The sequence below is a fragment of the Bolinopsis microptera genome, chromosome 2 (assembly GCF_026151205.1).
Source record: "Bolinopsis microptera isolate Bmic1 chromosome 2, MBARI_Bmic_1.0, whole genome shotgun sequence".
Taxonomy (NCBI): domain Eukaryota; kingdom Metazoa; phylum Ctenophora; class Tentaculata; order Lobata; family Bolinopsidae; genus Bolinopsis; species Bolinopsis microptera.
The window spans coordinates 20,744,670-20,770,959 of NC_087073.1; the positions used below are offsets into that span (position 1 = coordinate 20,744,670).

Here is a 26,290-nt window from a genome sequence, read left to right on the forward strand (position 1 = left end):
GAATATTCATCCTATTCAACACTAATTCTTCCTGGTTATGCCTGGTCCTATTCTAAACCGGTGTTTTGACTGTTGGCGTGTTGAGTAGAGAGGGTGTTGTCTTTCCCAGAAAAAAACTTGAGTTAACCTTCTTATTGGACAGTTGGGCTTGTTTAAGGTGCCCGATGATCTGAAGTGAGTCATCTGGTGTGTATGATGGCTGAAGTGTCTTGCTCTTCTCTCCTGCTGTAAGTTTTCTTTGTGTATGCTTCTGGTGGATGATTCTCTCTACTCTACTACTCTGCTATCTTCAAAACTGAATTGGCCATGGACTTTTGTATTGTATTGTAAAAGACATTTATTGTAAGAGATGCTGTGTTTTAATTGGCATTGGTGACTACTTGAGATTTATTTATTATATTTGATGAACTTATAATTTGCGGGGTTTTTATTCTACTTATTTGATAATATTATGAGAGTGTACTTTTAATAATGCTTTTATATTTGTTAGAGTTTATAGTGAGAGATATTGAGTATCTCATTTTAATATTTTAATCAAGCAAGAATGCTTTGTCTTTCCTCTGGGTGATTTAATCGTTTCTAGTTTTCTAACTTTGTTAGGCGGGATATTGTTAGGCGGGATATTGTCATATATCCTTTTCTCTAGATTTCCTATATTAGGATATAATATCTTTATGTAACCCCATGTTTTCCTTAAGCATGGTTGTTTTATATGACAGACTCTAGAGACCTACTAGAGCTTACGATCCTTGACGGAGCTTTCTTGGTGAGTTACTTTCTCTCCGTCAAGTGTTTATGGGTTTATCCCTTTTACTCTTTATAGAAGTATTGTGAGTTATTCAGATTGACTAAAGGTATTATTTACTATACATTGATATAGATCATTTCAGCTTGGTTATACGATTACTGGGTTTCATTGCTTATTACCTACAAACAACTTTAGCTTTAATCTCTGCTACTTCATAAGTATGTTGTTTGCTACTTGCATAACTAAAATTAACATCAGATGGATTAATATCAAACTCAGCCCATGCTTTATCTTTATTCTTTCTCATTCGTTTAAGTGCAGATGTACTCCATGGCAACTTGACAGGTCTGTTGTCGAGATAAACCGAAGCAGTCGGAACAGCTGCAGCAACAGTCTCCAGTTTACCATGTAATTCAGCCCACATATCTTGAACATCATTGGTAGAACTATAATCCCAGTCGATATTTTTCAAACTAAAATTTAATAACTCTTCAGAGGAAATCTTACCCCATATAGGTTTGATAATCTTCTCTTTTAAACATTTGCTAGTATCCGGCGAAACAACTAGTTCGACAAGTATCCCAACATGATCACTCTTACCAAGCGGAGAAACGATCTTACAACCGTTGACAAGAGCATCATTTGTATACAGGACCTGATCAAGAAGACTCTCCTGGAGAGTATCCTTCACAAGCCGTCTTCTAGTTGTCTCGTTGGTGAAATACCAAGTTAAACCACTGTCATTGAAAACATCCATGAATTTCTGTTGAGTAACTAAAAACTGGTTCTTGCTAGCAATATTACTATTTATGCTACCAGTTTCCCATAAAACATTTGGTAAATTAAAATCTCCTAAAAGGAGTGTTTCAAAATCATTCCTTTCACTACAGATGCTCTTGATACAAGATATTAACGCATTATTCTGTTCTAAATTCAATGAAGTGGATCTGTAAATACAACAAATACTAATCAGTCCACCTGATGTGTTGATATTAACAGCTAAAGAATCCGGTGCCTTTAAAAAAGAGTTCAAGCAATTTTTGAACCGTTTAGCAAACATAACATTTGCATATGAAGGATTTTGTTAGTTCCAAAACTAAAAACGTGGTTGGTGGTGATCCTGGCTTTTACTATTATATTATATTTGCTCTATCCAGAGCCCCTGCGCTTGCAGTGGTGCGCGGTGCCTTCTGGCCGGCGCTTGTGAAACAAGCGAAAGCACATGGTTAGGTGAAATATTATATACAAGTTTATAATTTTTAAATAGTTTCATCATTACATCCAACTTCATCATTAGAAAATGTATCACCACTGGTAGTAGTCAGAATTTCACCTTGCACACTCACAAACCATTGTATTGGTGGCCCGAATCCTGCCACTTAAAGCATTTGGTGCGGACAGCTGTTCAACAGGCTTCACATTCCAGTAAGGATTGCCCAATGTTGATGGGCTTTGAGCATGGCGCACAGACCTGCTTAATCAATTCGTTATCATGATAATGTGTCAGTTAGGTCAGACCCGTAGATCCAACCCTCTGTGCTTACTCCTTGTAGGTTGATAACCTACCTAGACACGCACCGAGTAGGACTCGTCGATGGTCTTGTAACAAATAGTTTACAAGTATCACCTATTATCTTTCTCCTTACTAAAAACTTTTTCCCTTAATTATTTTCCCTCAAAAAAATACAGTTCTTCATGTGGCTTACAAATTCAGCTAAACCCTTGCTTCCTAAGTTAATGTTATCGTTACCTCTAGTTAATTTAACAGATAGTCAATTTTTTTTAACTGTACGAACCCTGAAACCAGATATTGGGAAAATATTTTGTCCTGAACTACCTTACTCGGGATTATTATGACCGGGATAAAGTGGTGGGTTTAGGGTAATTTCGCCATATTTTTCCCAAACCACATTTTCACCGGTCGTTAATAAACCCGCCTACTCAGCTTTTAGGGTTCCCAAGGGGTATGGGTGCTCATATTTTAATCGTTGTCTTATATTCACTGAAGAAGACTATTGGGACACTTGTTGTAGGTTTTTGATTTAAATAGGCCAATTTTTAATTTCTTAGGTATTGACTATCTCTACATAATGAAATAGGACTCAAAGTAAAAGTAACAGTTAAATTAAAACCTGAATTAATTAAAACTGATGAAAGGGATGATCCAGATGAAGATAACGAAGATGATTACAACTTATTGGGAGACTAAACAGCTCTCCCTTTATCTTAATATCGATCGGGTTGTTACGCTTCAAATGTTAAAAATTATTTTCCATCTAGTTTGATTAACCACGAGTCATTATTTCTGTCTACTTTCAACAATTATTGATAATTCGACTTGTTTCACAAGTTTTAGCAATGCGAAAATTTCTAAACTTGCTTATCTCTAATAAGGAAATTTACATCTGAGACAAAATTTTTGAATCTAAAATTGAAAGGTTGGACACCGGTAAAATGGCGACCGGGAAAATGTGGTGGGTTTTGAGCAATTTTGCCATATTTTCCCCGAACCATATTTTAACCGGTCGTTAATAAACCCGTCGTAATAATCCCGAGTAAGGTAGGTTAATAATAAGCATAATTTTTTCATTCATTTTAGGAAGTTTTCTTGCACACAGGTACAAGAAAACTTTTTGTTTGTGTTGACGTATTTCATGTACTTTATCATTCGGCTGAGACACAGTTTGATGAATATCCAAAACATTCTTTGCACTATCACAATGTAGATCATTAGTTCTATACATGTGACAAAAGCGTTTGAATAACCAGCACACAGGTGTCCAGTCACTCTGGCAGCCTTGTCTCGTTGAAACTAAAAACAGAACCATGAATTGCTTTTCCAGCATTTGTGTACCGTCTTTATCATTAAACTGACTGCTGAACTTACTTATTTGTTAGCATGGGAGAGCAGCCAGACAATGTGTCTGAAAGTGCAAATGAAGAAACCACCTCACCGGCAGCAATCAGTGTGGATACAATGGAAAGGCTGAAGACATGTCCTGGGTTTGTTGAAGTTGACCCAAGGTTATTGCAAGTTTTTGCTGACTCAATAACCATGAACAATGATGTTGGTTATTTCCTGAAGGATATAGCTTGCCAGACTGAGGAGAGTTCAATTACAGATTTGAATGACATGATCAAGATCATCCAGGTTACCACCAACTTAATTACACTATTTGTCCTCATTATTATATATATATTTTTGGATTCAGGTGGGGAGGTGAACCAACTTTTTTGGCAACATGATTGTGGTTCTTGAGTTTGATCAGACAATTCTGGAAGCTGATTAGTTAATTAATTGCTGTCACGTGTCAACAGAATTGTTTTGATGACTCCTCTTTGGTTTATATTATTATTACAGTTCTCACTTTTTGACTTACAGTAATAAGATTCAAAAAGCTCCACATTTACAGTATAAGTAACATCTTTCAGAATCTGCTCAAAGAGATAACTGTTGTCAAGCGCAACTTGCTATTTGCGAAACAGCTACTACATGCAGATTATGATGCAAAAGTTGGAGGTCGGGCAATGGATCTATACTGTTCAATCAATGATAGGTATTGTATTGTACTGTACTGGGGTTTTTTAGTAAAACAATTTTGGAAACAAAAATCTGGAGACGTTATATTTTTAGGCTTGGATAAAGTTCAAGGCACAACTGCAACTGCAGCTTATAGATGTATTTGTTGTATCATGCACAATAACTAATAAAAATGTTTTTGAAATTTTCAGATTAGCTGAGCTGGAAAAATTGTATGAGGAAAGGATGAGAGTAGCTAGAAGATCTTACAAAACTCAGATGGCAGATGCATGTAAGAAGATCGCAGGTGACTATAAACGTTACTACATGAAGATGCTAGAGTTAGAAACAGGTCAGAGTGGGTCTGTGCTGCAAGAGCTCAGAGACACTATCTCAAAACAAGGAAAGATGTTGAAGCTGCAGGAACAGAATATGTCAGCCCTGCGAACCCAGCTTCTTGAGGCAGAAAATAGGGTCCTGGATGAACATTTCTCAGTAGAGGACAGTGAGGCCAGCCTCAAGGCTGAGACTCCTCCACCTCCTCCTGAGCCTGACTTTCTTACCAACGCTATTGATCCTGATGAGCATAAAAAGGTAAACTTTACTGAGTCTTTTTAACTTTTGAAAATTAATTACTACAAATTTTTCTTTAAATTACATAATTTCGAATTTAAACTGTTAAAATAGCCAGAATAACAAGTGTTGTTCCTTACCAAGGTTGTTGAAGAAAAAGAAAAGTTAGAAAAACGATGCTCTAGACTAGCTGATGAGGTGACTGATGTGCAGAGCAAACACAAGAGAATTGAAGCCAGGCTGAAACTTGTCAGAACTGAAGCAGAGGAAGAGAAAACAGCTTTAGAGCATGAAATCAAAGGGCTGAAAGAAGAAACTAATACTTTGAAAGATGAGAATGAGAAATTGGTGCTGAAGAGCCAGCAAGTGAAGAAGGTGGCCTTTGTGGACAGTTCTGCGTCCCCCACTCCTCCTGTCTCGCCTGCTCCAGTAGTACCAGTAGTACAGGGCAACACTGCAACTTCTGCTGAGGTTAGTTTTCTTTACTTAGAAATATTTTACCGCATGAAAATTCATTGAGCATGTTCTTTGGCTGTGTCTCAACTCTTTGTGAATGATTGTTTAGGGCCCTCTGATAAAAATTTTGAGATTGTTTAGATCAAATTATTATTGAATTTCATTTGAAGGTTATGTCTAAAACGAGCAATGTTGAGGTTAGTTTTCTTACGGAATTTCGATAGTCATAGAAAGCATGTTTGATTGTATGGTTTCTTTCTGATTTGATAATATTGTATCTTGAGATAATTTCATTCAGTTCAATCGATTTGTTAACAATACATAATACTCTTTCGAAGTGTTGCTTTATTAACTTCAAGATTTACGAGTAATTACATCAGATCGAAGCCCGCATTAAAGATGAGGTCCAGAAAGCTCGAACCGAAATGATGATAAAATTCAAGAAGGAAAACGAGCTCATTGCTGCACAAAGCAAAGATAGCCTCAAGGTACACATATTTTTATATTTATTTAAATGAGCTATTTGAATTATTCGCTTAAAGTATAACATATTTGTCATACGGAAAGTCTGAAATAAAAAGCTTATAATATAAGCTATATTAATTAATCTCCAATTGATAGCAATCATTTATAAATACAGGCAGAGCAAGAGAAACGACAGTATGCAGAGCGTCTTCTTCAGTCCCAACAGGATCTCAGTTCTCGGGATAGTGGCAAACTTGCCCTCAGACATTTACAGCAACTCGAGGTTATTTAAACATGAATTTGTAAATATTTGAGACTTACGTGGTATGCAATTGGTCATTAGATTACAAGATATTTTAACCATTTAATTAAAGTTTCTACTGACTAACAATATCCAACTAAAATCAGGAAGAGCAGAGAACGGAAATAGCTCGGCTAAACAAGGAGCTGGACCGTACTACCTGTATCTACGAGAAGAAACTGTCAGTCCTGCACAGCACTATGATAAACCTGAAGAATGAAGTGTTCATGAGGAATTTGCTGCACCGCCAAGCTGCGCAGCTCCACCACGCAACTCTATCATACGCGTCAGATTCGCCCGCAATGACTGCGTACCTCGCACCTCACGAACACAGTCACAAGAAGTTTCCAGAGAGACTGGCTCCTTTTAAGTCTCATCCTCGTCCTCCAACCGCTTTCACAGAGGTTTGTCAGGAGTGAGGGGTGAGGGGTGAGGGTGAGGGTGAGGGTGAGGGGTGAGGGGTGAGGGGTGAGGGGTGAGGGGTGAGGGGTGAGGGGTGAGGGGTGAGGGTGAGGGGAGAGGGGTGAGGGGTGAGGGGTGAGGGGTGATTACAATCTGTTGACCAGTATTCGAAATTTAGTCCGTTTTAAACTATACAAACCAAAATCAGCGGATAATCTTATGGTCCTCCCTGTTCTGCTCAACTGATTCCTCATTTCTCCTTTCCTCCGGTTTTTTCATTTCCCATTTTTCCCTCTTCAGCCTAATCCTCTCCTATTTTTTCTGCAGTGGTGGCTTCACTGGGCTGAAACCCTCTTTGATATCGACACCAAGCTTACTAGCAATTTCCATCAATAATGCATCCGCCTGTTTCACAATCTTCTGCCTGTTTTTCTGTCCTTGGGTCTTCAGGCCTCTAAAGTCGATCCACAGTTTACCCGCAGTAAGGACCCCCAACCAACCACTCGCTTTATACTGACCCCCGTTCCTAGACTCATCCTGTAACATACAAGGAACTATAACAACTTGGCGATCTTTAGCGTAGTTCAGCTCTAACTCACAGGACTCGGAGCTCTCGTAGTCCTCTGTCATGAAGGGGCATATAACCATAGCACCCTCCACACCCTTAGCCATCGCTGCGTTAATGTTCCCTGTAACTCCTCCCTTGACGTCCATCCAAACAGGAACCCCCAGACTCTCCGCATATTCGTACGTGATCCTTACTAGATTCTTTTGTACATTCCAGCTGTATGACAACATTATGTGCTTTCCTTCCAGCTTTTTGATGAGTTTTGCGGTTATTTCTGGAGTCAGGTCCATGGTTATGTCGTCAATCCTGCACAAATATTCTATCATCACGCTGACACAATAATTTAGTTCATGATAATACATACATGCTAATAATCTATAACTGTACACCGAACATGTATAATCTGCAATAGCAAAACTGTATATTATATGAAATGCATTGCCGACAAACAGACAGCTTTAATTCTTTCAAACTGCAAATATAACATAAGTTGAAACATCTCGATTGGCTAACCGATATTCCTGCTGGGTTCCATGTATAATTATTTGAAAAAAGGGGGAATAGTGACAGGAAATCAGAAATTACCTTAAATATAAACTACTAAACATCTATAAATTCTTTTTATCCGGGGGGGGGGTGCCACGTCCGCTTGTCTCATAGAACCCAAAAAGGACCAGACCGGACAGGACAATACAGGACATAGGCGGACATAGGTGGACATAGGCGGACATTGGCGGACAAAAGTGGGCATTAGCGGACAAAAATGGACAGCAAAATTAGCTAAACTTTGTTACATTTGGTTAAATTTTGTTAAATTTTGTTAAATTTTGTTGAAATTTGCTAATGAGGCAGGGTGGTACTTTTTCAAAAAGTTTTATGTGGTTCACCCTATGGATCCTGTTTTAAATGTATTTTGAGGTGCGAAGTGAGATGTCAAGGACTGTTGTACTTGGATACAAGATCTAGAAATACATGCGCTACATCGGTATCACGTGATCTACAAACACATGGAGCGGTTCTGCGCTTGACAGGGCTGTTGGCAAGCAGCCACTGTCTGGACTCTGGAACAGTGATATTCACTGTCTATAACTGAGTCACTGTCTAGAGCCCAGTATGGAGCCACGTGACTTGATATCCGTCGCCCGTACATATTATATTTAATTGTACATATTTTTTATGAAAATCTTTTCAAAATTTACATACAATATAACATGTGGCGCAAAATAAAATCAAAATATAACTGATTGCGATCTCTAAAGGACAGATGTATGTAAATTTCAAAGGGAAACCAGAACGCAGTAAAATTGTAGTCGAAACCACACCGCACAAGCCTAGTCCCTGGTAAATGAAAATCAATCAAATAATATGTTGATAAAAAATCATATCCCATCAGTCCTTCTCGGAGCTTACGATCTTATTGTTCCTTATAACATGAACTCGCTGAGGCTCCAATTCCCGTTTCTGCTTAACTTCAAGAACTAACTTCCTGAAGGCAGCTCTCTGCTCGGCTGATCGGTCGGGGCTGATGTACACTGAGTCATACCCCTCCACTTCTCTTAGTTTTCTCGCTTTGCTCAACACTTGCCGCACATGATCTGAGCCGCTGAGAGTGAACTTGATAGGTTTAACGGCTGGTCCTCCATCTGATACAGTTCTCCCCATCCTACAGCAAGAAACGATTCGAGGTTTCTCATCTATGTTTTCTAGTACCTCAAGCACTCTCTTTTCCAGGATTTCTTCACTCTTTTCTGGTAGACCGTAGATGACCAGATTTTGACTACGATCCTATTCCTCAGAGGCACGTTTCAGAGCAGCTTTCATTTTCTTAGGCACTAGCGCCTTGCTGCATGAATTCTTCACAACTGACGACCAGGCTTTGAGTTCGCTTTTCACTGTCGTCTGAACAGAGGTCAAATCTTCACTTTTCTTCTCAAGCAATTGTCCTTGCAGTTTAATCACAGTGTTCTGATCTGCAATCTTTTCGTCCTTCAGTTGGTCGATTTCATCTTGTAGTTTGGTGGCTGAAAACAACAGCGGTGAACAATAACTGTCGAGAATGTCGATAAAAGTTTCCATCCAATCACACAGAATAGCCTTGGTGATCTGAGGCTTGTTGAGCGTTTCTTTACGTAACACATTGGATTTCTGAACACCTGCCGCTTTATATTTATATATTTAATTATATCTAAAAAATTGCTATTTTATGTGTTTTAAGTGTGTAAGTGGGGTAGTATAACTATAAAATGAGTAAATACTGTCATCGAGATCTACTCAGTGGTCAGACTGTAAAGACAATAAAATTGAAAAGGTTGAATAGAAGAAATATATTTGCTTGGCTGCAACTTGACACTTAAAACTAAACTATGTTGGCTTTGTTTAAGGTTAGGGTTAGTTAATACATACTACATAGGTTATTCTGAACAAAAGGTGATAAATTCCCTAAAAGGAATAAGAGCGATCATGCCCAACCTGTCTGTGAGATAAACGCGACATAACAGATGCTAAACAGATGCTGAACAAATGCTAAACTGAATAATAGATACAGAAATTAGTCAGTTGAGGCATAGAGGCGTGACGAATGAACAAGCACAATGCTGGTTGAAGAGGGAATAAGTTGCGAAGTTCAGGAATCAGGATCAAGTCAGGGGTGTAGGAAGCGGGGGAGGGGGGTATCGCCCCTATCCCCCCCCCCCCCCCCCCCCCCCCCTATTAAATCTGGACAAGAGGCCAAAAAGGGCCAACTTTTCTTATTTAGGTTTCTAAAAATTGAGGGAAAAAAACTCGAACCGAAGATTCTAAGATTAAAATGGTTTTTAGAAAAACTTTGAAAATTTTGACTTAAAAAATTTTCGGTCCGAGTCATTCTCGATACGTACCTCCCGTATCGAGAGCTCCCGATTCTACGCTCGTGTTGCAAAGGGGAGGCCTGCCTTCCGAGATCGCATTAGCAGGGGGAACCCTCGAGTCCAAAATTGTGTATCGAAGATAGGGTGCGGACTTCGAAAATCGAAAAACTAGTTTCGGCTAATAATAAACAGAGTTGCATGAAACGTGAACAAAATTAGTTTCCAGAAAAACTTTGAACAAATTTTGACTTAAAATAAATTTTCGGTCCGAGTTATATTCTTCGATTATCAAAGTTCGCACCTACCCCTCGATACACAATTTTGGACTCGATGCTTCCCTCTGGTAATGCGATCTCGGAAGGCATGCCTCCCATTTGCAACACGAGCTCGGAATCGGGAGCTCTCGATACGAGTGGTACGTATCGAGAATGACTCGGACCGAAAATTTTCTAAGTCAAAATTTTTCAAAGTTTTTCTGAAAACCACTTTTCTCCACCATCCACGTCTTATGGATTTACCCTGTTCATTATTAGCCGAAAATATTGTGTCTAAATCATGTGCGAAAAATTCTCAAAATTTTTGTCCGTCTATGTCCGTCCGAGCCCACCGATGTCCGTCAATGTCCGCTAATGTCCCAAAAACATGTCCGTTGTCTCATAGAATCGAAAAAGGACAGGACATTGGCGGACATGTCACCCCTTCCTATATCTACCTTAAATATAAACTACTAAACATCTCTATCGAGGATTGTATTAGCTGCTGAAGCTATAAAGATAACTGTTAAAAGCTCCCGAGAATAAAAATGTGGCTAATTATGTGTCTACTTTTAGAAATAGGACGAGAAATAGGGTACTCGACTATAAATTCGAAATATAATCTTTGAGCTTGTAATGAATCAGCGATTATCTCTCTTTATGCACCAGCTAGTCAGTAATCACTGGCAGTGGTGGTTTATAATTTTGTGACACGTGCTTGGAGGATCATAAAGCGTCTCAGTGCCGAAATTTTCAAAATTTACAGGCTCGTCCGTTTTTCTGGTTATCTTTTCGGCTTTAGATGGTGTCAATTTTGGTCATTCCAGACCAAAATGTATGAGGTTCAGTTGGAATCGAGAATATTTGGAGTGTAAAAATGACATGCTGGGAGCAGGTGGTAAATTGGCTAGTATTTAAGTTATTAGGGTACGATGAGCAGGTGCAAAATAATTATGCAATTTAACAGTCTTTTATCATTTATCTAACCTTACCACGTTACGGTTACTGTATATTCAACGATCTAATTAATCACATAATTGAATTAACGCTGAGCAATTAGTCCTCTCAGGAAGGCAGCGATGATAAGCACATCAGCACATTCCTAACGGAGCACGCGACGGATGAGACTCGTAGCGACAATACTCTCAACATATCCACTATCGTCAAGTAGAGTCTCCAGAAGGAGGGAGACTTTAACAGAGTTTTAGAGGCACACTGAACTGGAGTCAGTGCGTTATTGGGTGACATTTAAATGTGGTAAAATACTTGGGTTTCAAAGTGTTCAGGGTTGTGATTATTAATGGGTGTAATATCAACACGAGATATTATGTGCTATTTATTTACCGTCACAGAATGGTGATTAATTAAGTTAAGTTAATTAAGTTCTATATTAAAACTGTTTATGTCTGAGAATATCAGAGATTTACACCGCGGCACACTGTAAATATGAGTTTACTTAGAACACAATATGATATATCTGTCCTTGTCGATCAGCCACAATTTTTGCAAAACATTAGCTTTATTTTCACAAGCAATTTTTAAATTATCTCATATTTTTTGTTTTCTCTTATTTGCAGGGATGTAGAATTTTGTACATAATTGTCAGATACATCACAAAGTAGAGTCAGATTTTAGACTTGTATATACACAACATTGTAAAAACGATTTCATAATTCATGTTTATCTACCATCCGCGTGTTTTAATATCCATATTCATGCTTTGAAACCCAAAAGAACTTTGCAGAGAAAAATTACGACTCTTAAGCTCTGTTGAGTATTGGTAGGTATGATGACATTTCTTAACTTTAAACGAAATATCACATAAACCTTAATAACCTTACCTTCTTTATCAAGCTAGTGACAGAATGAAGCCTGTAATCTGACTATGATAAGAGGTTAAAATTCTAGTGGACTGATGGCCGAGCTAGAGCGGGGAAGTAATGAGGGAGATAGGATTATAGCTCTCATTGATATGGACTGTTTTTATTGCCAGGTAAGTGGTTATGTCTTATCTTTAGTTTCGGAGTTAGCTAATAGAGCGCGATTAATGACTATAGATTCAATAATTCGTTTGTCAATTCATAATTTTGATTCGCCATGGCATCAACAATATTTGGGTTCCAATTTCATTGTGTCCATTTTCCCAGGTATTTGTGAGACAGCAGCCAGAACTTAAAGGTAAACCATTAGCCGTCCTCCAATACAGCGACGCCATTGATGGTGGCAGCAGTGCCATCGCCGTCAGCTACGAGGCGCGCAAACTCGGAATAAAACGGGGAATGCGGAAGAAAGACATGATGGCAATAAACCCTGATGTTAAAACTGTAGTGATGCCTCACCACCGCAAGAAAGCGGATCTGACTATGATGAGAGCGGCTAGCAGCGAAGTCATGGCTATCCTTTCTAAACATGCTACCATTTTCGAGCGTGCTAGTATTGATGAGGCGTTCATTGATATCACAGCTAATGTGAAGAGGATGATTGGGTTACCGATCAACAAGTCCAAGCTGCACAAAACGTTTGTGGCAGGATATGAGGGCACCCAGGATGAGCAAATAGATAAATGGTCTGATCACGTGTCATCACTTGATCACCATAGTTACGATTACAAGATCACCCTGGCAGCCGTGTACGTGAACATGATCCGGGATCAGATCTTATCAGAAACTCAGTTTACATGCTCGGGAGGGATTGGAGCTAACAAGATAGTTGCTAAACTGGCTGCTGGAACCCACAAACCAGACTCCCAAACCATGATAACTCCAGATAACATCCCTGCACTGTATCAAACCATAAACTTTACTAAGATCAGAAACTTTGGAGGCAAACTTGGGTCCGCGATGCAGCAGGAATTAGGGATAGAGTGGGCAAGTGAGCTGGTTAATTTCTCTCAAGGAGAGCTCATCGCAACATATGGGGATAAAACTGGACAGTGGATCTACAATATTGCCCGTGGAATAGATAACGAACCGGTCAAACAGCGATCTTTGGTTAAACAATCTGCTTGTTCTAAAAACTTTCCTCAAGGAATCAAGCTTGTCAGTGAATTGAATAAATGGGTGTTGGATCTTGCCGAGGAATTAGAAGAACGTATGGCATTTGAGGTAACAGATAACAAGAGAATAGCCACTCAGTTCACCACACATATGAGACTGAAGGTAGGGGGCAGCACATCCACTCAGATGCCTCTAGTCAAGTGTGATTTGGGTCATTTAGTTGCCAGTGCCAACAAGTGTATTAATAAAAAACTGAGCTCAAAAGATGGAGCTTATAGCGATGTTGTTTTTATGTTATCAATCTGTGCTGGCAAGTTTGTACCTGCCCCAGAAAAGAACAATATTTTCACAATGTTAGGAAATAAAGAGCCTCATAGTTCCAGTAAACATGTTGAGGATAAGGAGTCCATTACCCAATCGAAATGGAGTTCTATCGATGTTAAATCTGAGAGCGACAAGAAGCCCACTCTCGGTGGATTCTTCGAGAAACTACGATGCGATGTTCCTTCGTCGTCTAGCGCTGTCACATTAGACCAACCTGCAGCTCCACCTGTGAAATCTGAAGAATCTCCGGAATCAGAGGAATGTGTTAAAGAAAACAACAGGAACTCCTGGAATTCTTTATCTGAGGAGGATGCTAAGTTGATGATGCAGCCCATCGAGGGCTCCAAAACACGCTGCCCCGTGTGCAACAAACCTGTTCAGGAGATAAAGCTGGCTGAACACTTGGATTTCCATACAGCTCTCACTTTACAACGACAAATCGAATCAGAGTTGAGATCGCAAGACAGTGCCTCTTCCGGGCCCTCCCCTAAGAGGAAGATGCCTCAACCAAAAAAGGGCAATAAAAAACAGAAGGTTTCAGTTCAAAGTAAAAATATAGCGTCATTTTTCAAAAAAATATAGGAGATAGAAGTTTACCCCTCAATGACCATTTTGATTTTTAATATTTCTGACCTTCTTGACCTTTGTTTTAGAATTCTTGAAAACATATTTGATTGCTGATATATGCTGATTGTTCAATACATTAGATCTTCAGTTGATTGACTTGGATTGATTTATCTTTATCAGTATTGGTACCTTGAGGTCTGATACAATCAACAGCGTGAAAGTCACTGTAAGTGGACCATCTGAATTCCAAAACAACTGAATTCCAAAAATTGTATTAGATCTTATTCTTCAAACTTTTGTTGAAAGATTGCCAGAATGCTATTTTGTCTATGTTGTTTTACAAATACGCGTGTGACGATGTGACATTGTGACAAAGGGTCTCCGTACTACGGGAAAACTCTCAAGACTGTCGGTTATGGAAGGCGCGATTAATATTTTGTAGTAACTTTTCATGGAAAACGTGCTTCCGCCTCTTCCACAGCCAAGCGCGCGCCTTGACGACCGGCTAAGGATTTAAGACGCGCAGTTACCGACATAACACGCCTCTTCCACATGTTCACAATAATACTACCCGCCAAAGTTTGGCTACATGATAGCTACGTGTATTAGTATATCTCTATTAGTATATCTTTAATAGTTCCAACATGCAAGAACTTACACGCTGTAATTACTCAAAATGTCATTGCATAAATTGGATCACATCCAAAGAAAATAATATATAATTAATTTGATCGTGTAACTTTCTGTAACAGAAAGTGGAAGGGAAGGACTCTGGAGTCCAGCTACAAAAACAGCTATGAACAATTTAAATGGTCATACGTGGCAACCGAAACTTTGATTTGTAGTTTGAGAAAATGCCAAAAGTCTGTACGAATTAAAATTTTCTGCCAAGGAAGGTGCGTTACTTCATTTCTAAAATACGACTCGTATTTAGAAGTCCGGTATGGTTACAAAAAGGTGAAGTGACGATGGCAAAACTTTTGGAAACTTTCTATGGCGATCTCAACAAGTTGAAGCTCGACCAGTTCCCATGCGGTGTTGGAAGCTGGGTTAGTTCACTGTTTCATACCTTTCTGATATTTTTTCCAGTTATTCGTTGTCCGGCTTATATTTGGGTACTCGCTTACTGGTTATTTTGACAATTGAAATGAAAGTGATTTTATCAATACCCTAACCCAAACTAGATATTTAATTACAGCGGTTAGAAGATGACCCTGGCTACGTCGATAAAGGTTGGTACCTGTGAGTGTTGTCATAATTGTTCTGAATATGATATTTCTACACTTCTAAATTATCCTGTTAACAGTTATTATCATTCGTCATTACTGTGCCAAAGTTTACCATTTTGTCATCAAACTTTGAGTATTTATGATGTCGTTCATATCGTAAATCTTTGATCTAGTAGCTTTAAATAAAGTTTAATATCTGAAATTGCGCTGTACCTCCCTGATCTGAGTCTGTGTTAGGAGAAGATATACCAAATCCAGATACCAGACACTAGACACCAGTTTGTATATCACTCTTCAATCTTTGGATTTAATGCTTGAGCTTAAAAAAATATGCCCATATTTGGGCATACGCTTTTGCCCAAATTCGCTTTTGCCAAATTCGATAAAATTTCACTATTTTTTAATAAGACTAACTCTATGTGAAAGATATAACTCAGTGTTTGTTGAATATAGTGGATACTAAGTAAAAAGACCTCCATGAACAAAATTGGGAAAATTGCACATAATATCTCGGTTCGGAATACTAGCCAAAATGACTTCATTAAAATTGAAATAACTCCATCAGTTTTCAATATTTTTTCAAGAACTTTTTGGAATCGATTAAGAATTGCATCAAGCTTATTTTGGGCAACAATTTTTGATGTAGGCTTCCAAGGAGATAGGGATATATTAAAGTATATTGTAGGTATATTAAAGTATATTAAAGTATATCCCCGGGTCAAAATCGGGAAAAATCCTACATTTTAATATACTTTAATATGGTTGCCCCCCCCCCCCCCCCCCCAAAGTTAACAATTTTCTACTGTTTATATTAGAGGAGCACACATTTAGAACTCCTTCCATACTCCTTCATGACTAAATTGACGATTTAGAGAATTTTACCTGTATAAGAAACGCCATAAAAATGGGTGTGGCCCAAGGCGACATTATCCGAAACACTAGAGTCAAACAAATTATTTTGGTTGTTCCTGACCCTATAGAGCAACTAATAAGATAGGGTCCCTAATTATTTGAACAACTTTTGGTAAAATGAACCGGTCTAATACACCTAGCTCTGTGTGACAAGTCCAACTATTGTCAAAGCCACTAAGCGACTGTCTAAAGTGTAGTATGTATTTCTTGCAGGGTATTATAAACAAGCGCATACCGTTCAGATATATTAATGTCACAAGCAGCTACCATACACGACCAAAGCGCTCAGGTCGACCACCCTGATTACTATTGCAACTCTACGCTGTACTTCGGCGTTCATTTTTATGCTTCACCAACATTTCCATTGTCCTCATTGGTTAATTGGTTATGATACTGTTGTTTTTTGTGTTAGCTCATCCTGCATTAGAATTTTTGGAGGGCTGTGATTTTATACCAAGCTGGCTGAGTCAATTGAAAATTGTGTGATCTTAAGTTATATGTTTTCAGCAGTATATTATGTAGCATATGGAAAAATGTGGTAAATATATTAAAGTCCGAACTGCAAAGGTGCACTGTGGAAAATGTGTCGAGAAACACGCGTTTTTCTGTATCAGTATATTTTCATATGAGTAGAGGTGGAATGTTTGCTTCCAACTATGGTATTGACCACGACCAGCTTAGCTTTAAATATTAAAGTTGCTCGACCACATCAGCCTCTGATCTATTTTGTCATTTTTAAATAGTTCAAATATAAGAACGTAGCCGTAAGGTGGTTTCCTTTATTTTTCCGCCGAGTAACTTATCTTCAACAAGCACGCTATGTTAAACTAAGCATTGTATTATTTCTGCATAATGAAATATTCTTGTTTAGTAACTCTTGTCTGCTCCAGTATCTACCTTTGATTTCTGCAAGTTGTCTCCGGTTTTTGTTACATTATGAAGAACAAGGAGCCGGTTTCTTGTTCAAGTGCTGTCCGGGCCCTCTCCAGGCAGACGTTTCCTGTTCTTAGTTTGAAAGGTAGTGGGATTTTCCGCTGATAATTTGTTGATAATAAGTGGTCCAAACCTTTTTGAATTTGTCATTGGCAAATAATTTAGAATACAGTCGTACAAGCTTTCGTAGTACCGGAATCCTGCCGACTAGACCTTTTCATAGCAGAGAGCATGATGTAGTTGGGATGCGGCTGATAATAACGGTGGCTGAACTAAATCTGTGTAGTTAACAAATGTTTGCCCAGGAGAAGTGAACCAGGAGACGCTCTTCTCGCTGGAGGAGCTGGCACACAGCGAGGTATTCAACGTTAAATGTGACTGGAGCGACAACATCACATCTCTCCGGCAACTTGCCGTTCAGAAGCCGCAAGTTATTTCTGAGGCTTTTATCTTCCAGCACTTCACCACTCTTAGACTCGTTGATCGTAATGTAAGTACTATTAACATAATATGGTATAAGTATGATAATGGGAATAATGCGTTTCAGCGTTAGAAGAAGTGTCCCTGTTGTTACTACTTTACTAGTCGGCGTAATCAGTTTTTATCTGTCATTCTGTCTGATTTGGGGGCTTACAGTAAGAAGCTTTTCCTTGTTAAAGAACCAACTAAAACTTCGTTTCAGATTAATGAGGTTGACAGAGGGCTGCTCAAGTTTACCAATCTACAGGAGCTCAGTTTGACTGGGAACTGTCTGACTTCCGTTGTGGGAGCTCACCTTCCAAAATCCCTCACGGTAATACTATCCAAGCGTTATTTATTTTACATTCTCATTGTTTGCAAACATATTTGTGAAGAGACGAAAAAGTTCGGTTGAGGTTTTTGTTTGTTTATTTGTTTATGGAGCGTACTTGCCATAAAGGTCCATGTGGCATGATAATATCATAATCATGGGGTCTGATTATCTAAATCTTTCTTGCTATCTAATCCTCTCATGGGCCCTTTCGTCCCGTAAGTCTAAAAAGGAATTATGTATAAAATTCTTGAATTCACAAAATTTGGCCCGGTTGATAATTTGATAGGAGAAATGATGAAGGCAGTTAAACAAGTAAAGTGAAAATAATTGGCGGGCAATTTGGCCGGTATCCAATTTATGAAGAAAATTTATGCTCTGGTGTAATGGAACGGTACCGCGACAATTGACCCCCCGACAATTGACCCCCCGACAATTGACCCCCCGACAATTGACCCCCGTTAGGGTTAGGGTTAGGGTTAGGGTTAGGGTTAGAGTTAAGGTTAGGGTTAGGGTTAGGGTTAGGGTTAGGGTTAGGGTTAGGGTTAGGGTTAGGGTTAGGGTTAGGGTCCTGGGTCAGGGTCCTGGGTTAGGGTTAGGGTCAGGGTCCTGGGTCAGGGTCAGGGTTAGGGTTAGGGTTAGGGTTAGGGTTAGGGTTAGGGTTAGGGTTAGTGTTAGGGTTAGGGTTAGGGTTAGGGTCCTGGGTCAGGGTCAGGGTCAGGGTTAATTGTATTAAATTATATTGTCGGGGGGTCAATTGTCGGGGGGTTAATTGTCGGGGGGTCAATTGTCGGGGGTCAATTGTCGGGGGGTCAATTGTCGGGGGGTCAATTGTCGCCAACCCTTTAGAACATTCAGTTCATATTTGGTGGTTTAGCCTAAAACTTACCTGGTAATCATCAAACAATAAATGTATACATTTCCCTACTGAAATCTTCTTTTACCTAGTATGTTCATTGTTCATACCTTCTCAGTAGTATCACTAACGAACCCTCAGGTGTTACAGCTGTTTGCCAACAAGTTTACAGATTTGACAGACCTGGCTATAAGCCCGCCTCCTAACCTGCAGCACTTGGGGGTGGGGTACAATCAGCTCACTGACCTCTCTTCCTACATGTCTCCTTACTTCTGGTGGGTTCACCTCCTTCCTCATCTGTTCTTATTTAAATGTCAGACATAGATGATGTATTTGTTGACAACTGTACTGTTCTTAGTCGTAATTTTTAAGACAGCTTATTTATTTGTCGATAACAAACAGCCAGGGTATCAAACCAATAAGTTGAAATCTTGTTGAAATGGCCAACGAAACATAACAATTGTAACTCTATTTCAGGCCGAACTTGTTGTCGCTGGATTTATCACACAACAGGATCGGTCACGTGATTCCTACTTTACAGAGCCTGTCTCAACTTATATCTCTCCGAAACCTATCTCTCATCTCTAACCCTATCACAGTTAGTCGCACCTTCGCACCTATTTCTGAGTAGCATAGTTGGAAAATTCATTCATTTTAGTACTTTCAGTTTCTTGGGAGTTCTGAGCGGGCCTGGTTTTCTAGTTGGATTTATTTACTTTGTAAGGGTTCTGATCGGGCCAGGTTTCCTGATTTTAACTATGTTGATTGTTGACCCCTAAACTCGTATAAACAGTCAGACAGCGAATTTAAAAAAGTAGTTAATAAACCCTACTGCTACATTGAAACTGTGAATATATAATAACTAGTGTAACCCGGCCTTCGGCCGGGATTTCACTGCCGCAGTTAAAAAGGGTAGGAGTAATTACCCGCTGAGTCAAAACCCGGATTAGGCGAGCAATTCTATTCGGAGTGCCCTCACGTATCCGATAGTATCATTAAAAGATAGTATCTTAAACAATAATCAATAGAAACTAACCCTTAACACCATGCACCACACCCGCCTATCATATTTGTGAACATGCATTACATTGTCGTATGAAAGTATGAAATCTCTCTACAGTCCAAACAGACCGTTTGAGCTCTCCCTCCCCTAATAAGTTTATAGTACAGGGTGGCCCATAAGTGACTACCCACACGCAACCTTTTAATAACTCACGTAATTCGTCTTCAAATTGCACCAAAATTTCAGAGATTATAGATATGGGTCCAACTTAGATTTCCTGAAAGTTTTGTAAGCCACGCCCAATTACAGTGGGCGTGGCGTGACACTCCCTCTTTTTCACTATTGTCTTCATAAAATGAGAACGCTTTAAGCTAAGAACTCCAAATTTTTTGCACACATTTGGCTTGATAATTTAAAACTTTTCCCAAAGTTTCAAGTTCATTGTTTAAAATTTGGCTGAGTTATGACCATTTCAAAATTCATCGGATACGTGATCCGAGCACTCAGTCAGTGATCTCTGCACTTGGTTAATGGCCTGTTTGGCTCACATGCGCCGCTTGATTGGTTGCAGGGCTTGTTAGCCCTGCTAGTCACAGGTTCGTTCCTTACAATCGATAAAAAGGAATGAACTATCCATTGAATCATCGAAAATGGTTCACTATCCTCCCTATACTGCGGAACAACGATTGTTTGTCTACCTGAACAAAGAGAATGGGGAGTTCTGCCCTCAGCTTAAACGACAATTTCAAATGAAATTCAACCGACCATCCCCTTGCCGGAAAAGCTGCTTTGATTTGCATCACAAGATCAAGTTTACTTTTTCTGCAAAAGACGAACTGCGAGGACCGAAGAAAACATCACCATGGTTGTTTGTGACGTGATGGATACACCTAAAATTGGCACCCGAAAACGAGCTCCTGCCTTAGACCTCAGCAGAACATCCCTTCAACGAATCCTAAAGCGAGATCTTTCTAACCGGGCCTATCGGATTACAAAGAAACACCAACTTTTAGACCGTGATTCCTGATTTTCCTGAAAAGGTCACGATCTGGTGCGCCATCAGTTCTCGTGGAATCCTAGGACCTTACTTTTACGAAGAATTTGGTGTTTTCCTGTCTAGCAAAGTCATTATCGGTATCCAATCAATCATGATCAGGTCGTCATCTCCTCAGTATGTTTGGTAAAGCCTAATGAACCTCATTAATACACGCTAACGCCTTACTCTTGATCAGATTGGGTGACGAGATCACTGATTGAGTGCAGAGATCACTGACTGAGTGCTCGGATCACGTATCCGATGAATTTTGAAATGGTCATAACTCAGCCAAATTTTAAACAATGAACTTGAAACTTCGGGAAAAGTTTTAAATTATCAAGCCAAATGTGTGCAAAAAATTTGGAGTTCTTAGCTTAAAGCGTTCTCATTTTATGAAGACAATAGTGAAAAAGAGGGAGTGTCACGCCACGCCCACTGTAATTGGGCGTGGCTTACAAAACTTTCAGGAAATCTAAGTTGGACCCATATCTATAATCTCTGAAATTTTGGTGCAATTTGAAGATGAATTACGTGAGTTATTAAAAGGTTGCGTGTGGGTAGTCACTTATGGGCCACCCTGTATTACCATGATTACATGACCATGTAATATATACGCCATGTAATATATACGCTACATAGTACATAATATTATGCAGAGAGAGAGAGAGAGAGCTAGCCCCGTAACTCTTGCCGTTCTGCTAAGTCCATTTTATGTAACATATTTTGTGGTACAAAACCATCAATTAAACCACTTACCACCGGTCGATTTTTATAAAATTTGCTTATTGGCTTCGTCAGAGTTTTGTCGGCACTATACCGAAAAAACCAGTCCCGTAACTCTTACCGTTTTTTTTTGTATAACCGTTCGGAAATTTCAAACATACACACACACACACACACACACACACAGATTTCTTGGTATTATTAAGATTGATATAATAATAATATCATGTTCATGTTTACTGTTTGCTGTTTTGTGACTTAACCTTGATCTAATTTGCAGTTGGCTCCGGGTTACAGGGGATGCACGCTAGACATGATCCCCCAGCTGCAGATACTGGACGACGTCTCCATCAGTGATGACGACAGACTCCACTTCACCAACATCTCCAGAGAACCTGTCCAGTGGGACCAGGCTATATTCACTGTGCTGTTTCCTATCCTGGAGAACCTACGACAACCACCAGAGAACGAGGTTAGAACTTGCAACCAGGTTCAATTTAATTTGAATTCATTTAGTGGTACCAGTATTTAAACTCATTATTAGGTATATATATACAAATTACAAACTACTGATGGTGTTTGAAATTAATGTTGATGCGGTGAATACCTCTTATCTTTGAGTTCGATTTTTCTGATTTTATGCGTTTTTGAACCGTTGACATAATGATGTCTGCAGGCGTTGGACGAAGCAAATTGCCACTATCCTATACAAAAGAAGTACTCTTACCTCATCAGATTCCATTTCGTGAGTGACTCCTCGCCCGATGACGGCACCACTTCAGTGGCCCAAACTACCAGCGGTATAATACCCCAAACCAGTGAAGATGGGGCTTCTCCCACAGTGCAAGTAACCCTAACTCCAGCAGCAACATCAGAGGACCACCTTCCTCCCCTCTCTCCTGGTTCTGAGGAGATTGAGGGAGCTGGAGCATCACCAGTTGGTTTGTTACATAGGGTTTGATATCCTGTATTTTTATGTAAAGTGATCTACCAGGTTCCCTAAAATTCGTCAGCCAAAGCTTTGGTCTCAATAAATTAGAAACCCAAAAATTTGAGAGGAAGTTTTGGACTAGTTTATTTGTCATTAATCTAATTTGCCATTATTGAATTTATTTGTCATTATATAAGATAATAGTGTAACCCGGCCTTCGGCGTATCCAATAGTATCTCAAACTATCTTTCTCGTGGGTAATGAAGTCATTATTAGGCACCACATTCCATGATCAAAAGGTCCGAACACCGACTATTACACCTCATCACTCCCGTCTTGAACCACTTTCCATTTTTATTTAAATCGTTTTAGAAATTAACCCTTGTTAACTCCTCACACACCTGCCTATTATATTTGAAAACACGCATACATTGTCGTAGGAATTAAACAGGAATTAAACAGGAATTAAACAGGAATTAAACAGGAATTAAATAGGAATTGTCGTATAAAAGTATGAATTCTCTCTGCAGTCCAAACAGACCCTGCAAACAGTGCCCCCTCCCCTAATAAGATTATAGTATAAAAGGACAGGGAATCTTACCCCGCTAACCTAATTATGGTTACTAGCAGGAACCCGTCTAACCCTAAAATGGTGTCAAGACTCAAGAGACTAAAACAATTATTACCTATTTAATTCGCGTTTTTGACACCACTTGGGGTACCAAATTTTGGGCTCTAAAACTCCTATTTCTTGGCCAATTTTTTATTTTTTCATGCTGATTTGAAGGCCATTAAAGCATTTGACCCAGTCAAAAAAGTTTCAGTTGTATATCTTTGACGGTTTTTGCAGAAATTCGCGTTAGAGTTGATGCCGTGGTGTCAGTAAAATGGCACGGATAAATATATATATATTTGAGACATTCAGTGAAACAGTAAAACACGAAATTCACATTAAGCTATCGATTGTGTAATCTTTACATATATATATATCGTCTCGCTTTATATATAGTAAGATTACTTATAGTTATACAGCTACATATTGCATATGCAGAGAGAGCAAGCCCCGTAACTCTTACCGTTTTCTTAATTATGCTGCTCAAGCCATTTTATGTCACATTAGTGGTACAAAACCATCAATTAAACCACTTACCACCGGCCGATTAAAAAATGCTTCAGAGTTTTGTCGGCACTATACCGAAAAAACCAGTCCCGTAACTCTTACCGTTTTTTTAAATATCACCGCTCGGAAATTTCCCGCATCCACACATACACACACACACACACACACACACACACGGATTTCTTGGGATTAAGAAGGTGATTCTAAATCTGTAAACGAATTGGCCATCCTGAAGCTCTTAAAAAGTTAAAATCATTCTGGATTTCAATGTTACTAATATGAACTATCTGAATGCGATAGATTTGGGCGAGATTTTTGGAAATTAATGTATTCTGTCCGTATTTTAAATGATCTCTGATTATTCAGATCTAATTCAATGACTGTTCTGAGTTGAAATTACTGCTCTATGAGAATCGTACTGTTTTCAGGTGAAAATGAGGAATATGTTCCAGTGGGAGCCGTGTTCGAAACAGAGGCTGTACCTTGGGAGATCAATTCGGAGTTTTTAAAGCCAGTCATAGTCAGGTACGTAGTTACCAATATTGAGATCATTTTCATGTTGGATATTTGTACGTTCTATTCAACTAATCTTAGATTTTGACATCACATTCAAATTGGATAAGATGAATAGTTTGTAACACCCTGCTCGCAGGTGTTCAGATTTAACATTGTTGGAGAAATTCCTGGGTGGTGAAGTGCAGTTCACTGTAATTGAGAAGGTAATAGAGAGTTTTACTGCTATAGCACCACCTGACCCCACCTCTCCCACTCCTACATCTGGGCAAAAGAAAAAAGGTGATGCTTGGATCCTAATATTCCTAATTGTTGGCATATACTTCAATAATCAATATGTGCCATATTGTTATGCTGTAAATAGTGTTTAATTCCCTATCTGTAGTGTTATCACTATCAGTGGTGATCAGAAAATGATGGTTACCCATTTAAAATAGGAGGAAAAGATGAGAAGAAGGGCAAGAAAGTGGATACATCCTCGAAACCTCTAAAGGATAAAGACGGTAATATCCTCAAGTGGGTGGACAACCCTGCGACCTACAACGAGATAGCAAACATCAGAGTTGACTTGAAGCCTCTCTTGTCTAGTTAGTCATATGTTTACAACACAGCACTCAAATAAAATTTGTGGTCAGAAAAACTTGTGGTCAGAAAATCATGCTGTCCCAAATTCTGTCCCATTTTCAGTTTTTGAAGATGAAATTTCTATGTCCAGGACCGAAATTTTACAGTTTTGACGGAATTTTTCACTTGCAACCAATTAGTAAGTCAACTATAGATGGAATATGAGCTTACTGCACAAAAATTAACAAAACGAAAATTCACATTTTCCAATTTCTGTCCCATTTTTAAATATGAAAATTTCTGAACACAAATTTGGCAGATTGGATAGATTTTTCGCCTAGAGACCAGTTAGTCAGTTAATTGGTGATGATGATATTAAACCAAATTGAGGTACTGGAGGGTAATATTTTACCTAAACCTTGATATTACAGATGGAGTAACCAGTGATAAGACACAGTGTACCGTAACAGAAAAGCCGCCCCCTGAAACCCCTCAACCAGACGACGGTAGAGCCAGCGCGACCAGTGGTAAAGGAGGCAAGAAAGGAGGTAACAAAGGAGCTGGAAACAAGAAGAAAGTACCCACCCCAGTGCCCGTAACCCCACCGGAACCACTGAGACTGGAGTATAAGATGGAGAGAGTAAAGTGGAACAGTTTCCAGGACTGCCGAGCGTGGAGTCAGACATCAGCTGAAGTATCTGTTACAGCAAATCATAGTATCACTACTGCTCCCTTGTAGATGATCATTGATCAGCTGTCGGCTCATGCTATATTTATAAACTTATTATAAGAGGTGTGGCAGATGTTTTTATCCTTGTATAGTTGTACATAAACTTGGAGCGTTTGTTAACTAAGTGAGATATATTTTACCGCTAGTAACTTATTAAGTCATCCCACCACATTAAGTCAACCTATGACCACAGAAGAACCACGATTTTAGCGAGTTGTAAATACTGTTAATAAGATTTGTTAATAAGCCAGATAGAAAAACATTATATTATAGCAATTCATTTTCAAATTAGTGTTTTATTTGTATGTTGAGCAACAACTATATTTATATCCTTACTGAGGAAACTCAGACTGTATTTTTTCAACGAAAGATCTGAAAATAAAACAGAATTTGCTTAAAATTTAATTTAATCTACAGTCTAAATGTTGTAGATGTTCAATTGAATTATCGAAAAAAACTGGGCTTCTGGAAAACAAGGTCACAGCACTTGCACAGGGAAAAGTTGAGTTTTTTAGCTGAACACGGCATTGAACTGAGCAGTAACGTAGTACTAGTCCTCTGGGTAACTCCCAATTTCCATAGCAGGCGTAAGAGAGCGTGACAGTGTGCAGTGCAGTGGTTGGAGGACTTCGCCGCTTCGACGCGCCGCGCAAACTAGCATTCTTGCTTCGCATCGAACGATCGGGTTGATTGACGGTGTCAATCCATCGTTGCTCTGCTTCGCAGAGCAACGATCTCGATGGCTTGACACGGTCAATCAATGCAATGGTAGCTTGTCTGACTCCTGACTCCTCCTATTCTAAATATGTTTTACAACTTTCCAGTTCCCATATCCACTTTGATCGTCTGTCCGGTGCTCGTCTCGAATTGGAACATGTCTGATGTTGTCAAGACAAAGTCGAATGCTCCTAAGGTCACTCAAATCGGAAT

The 26,290-nt window shown here is 39.2% G+C and overlaps 2 protein-coding genes across 7 annotated transcripts in view; both read left to right on the forward strand.

Moving 5' to 3' along the window:
- Positions 1-14,332, forward strand: part of LOC134811736 (DNA polymerase eta-like) — a 56,891-nt gene extending 42,559 nt beyond the window's left edge. Inside the window, exons 2-10 of one of the 5 annotated variants that reach the window (XM_063818770.1) lie at positions 3,647-3,899; positions 4,181-4,305; positions 4,481-4,862; positions 4,986-5,312; positions 5,468-5,494; positions 5,678-5,785; positions 5,938-6,045; positions 6,171-6,467; positions 11,194-11,396. In XM_063818770.1, the coding sequence (XP_063674840.1) occupies positions 3,648-3,899; positions 4,181-4,305; positions 4,481-4,862; positions 4,986-5,312; positions 5,468-5,494; positions 5,678-5,785; positions 5,938-6,045; positions 6,171-6,467; positions 11,194-11,304 (1,737 nt within the window). In that variant the 5' untranslated portion in view covers position 3,647 and the 3' untranslated portion in view covers positions 11,305-11,396. Of the gene's footprint in view, positions 1-3,643; positions 3,900-4,180; positions 4,306-4,480; positions 4,863-4,985; positions 5,313-5,467; positions 5,495-5,677; positions 5,786-5,937; positions 6,046-6,170; positions 6,468-11,193; positions 11,825-11,987; positions 12,127-12,280 lie in introns of those variants that run through there. The other 4 variants (XM_063818771.1, XM_063818772.1, XM_063818773.1 and 1 more) reach the window with 4 other exon arrangements.
- A 621-nt stretch (positions 14,333-14,953) lies between these two features.
- LOC134811739 (leucine-rich repeat-containing protein 43-like) lies at positions 14,954-25,648 on the forward strand. 2 transcript variants are annotated; one of them, XM_063818780.1, is made up of 12 exons: positions 14,954-15,069; positions 15,219-15,252; positions 17,400-17,584; positions 17,777-17,887; positions 18,882-19,015; positions 19,218-19,338; positions 21,783-21,974; positions 22,179-22,443; positions 23,982-24,078; positions 24,206-24,348; positions 24,504-24,653; positions 25,062-25,648. In XM_063818780.1, the coding sequence occupies exons 1-12, from the start codon at positions 14,989-14,991 to the stop codon at positions 25,367-25,369; spliced, it is 1,821 nt and encodes a 606-aa protein (XP_063674850.1). In that variant the 5' UTR covers positions 14,954-14,988; the 3' UTR covers positions 25,370-25,648. The 2 variants fall into 2 exon arrangements, with proteins under 2 accessions (XP_063674850.1, XP_063674851.1); XM_063818781.1 differs by lacking the exons at positions 14,954-15,069; positions 15,219-15,252 and adding an exon at positions 17,041-17,179.
- Positions 25,649-26,290: the final 642 nt, after the last annotated feature.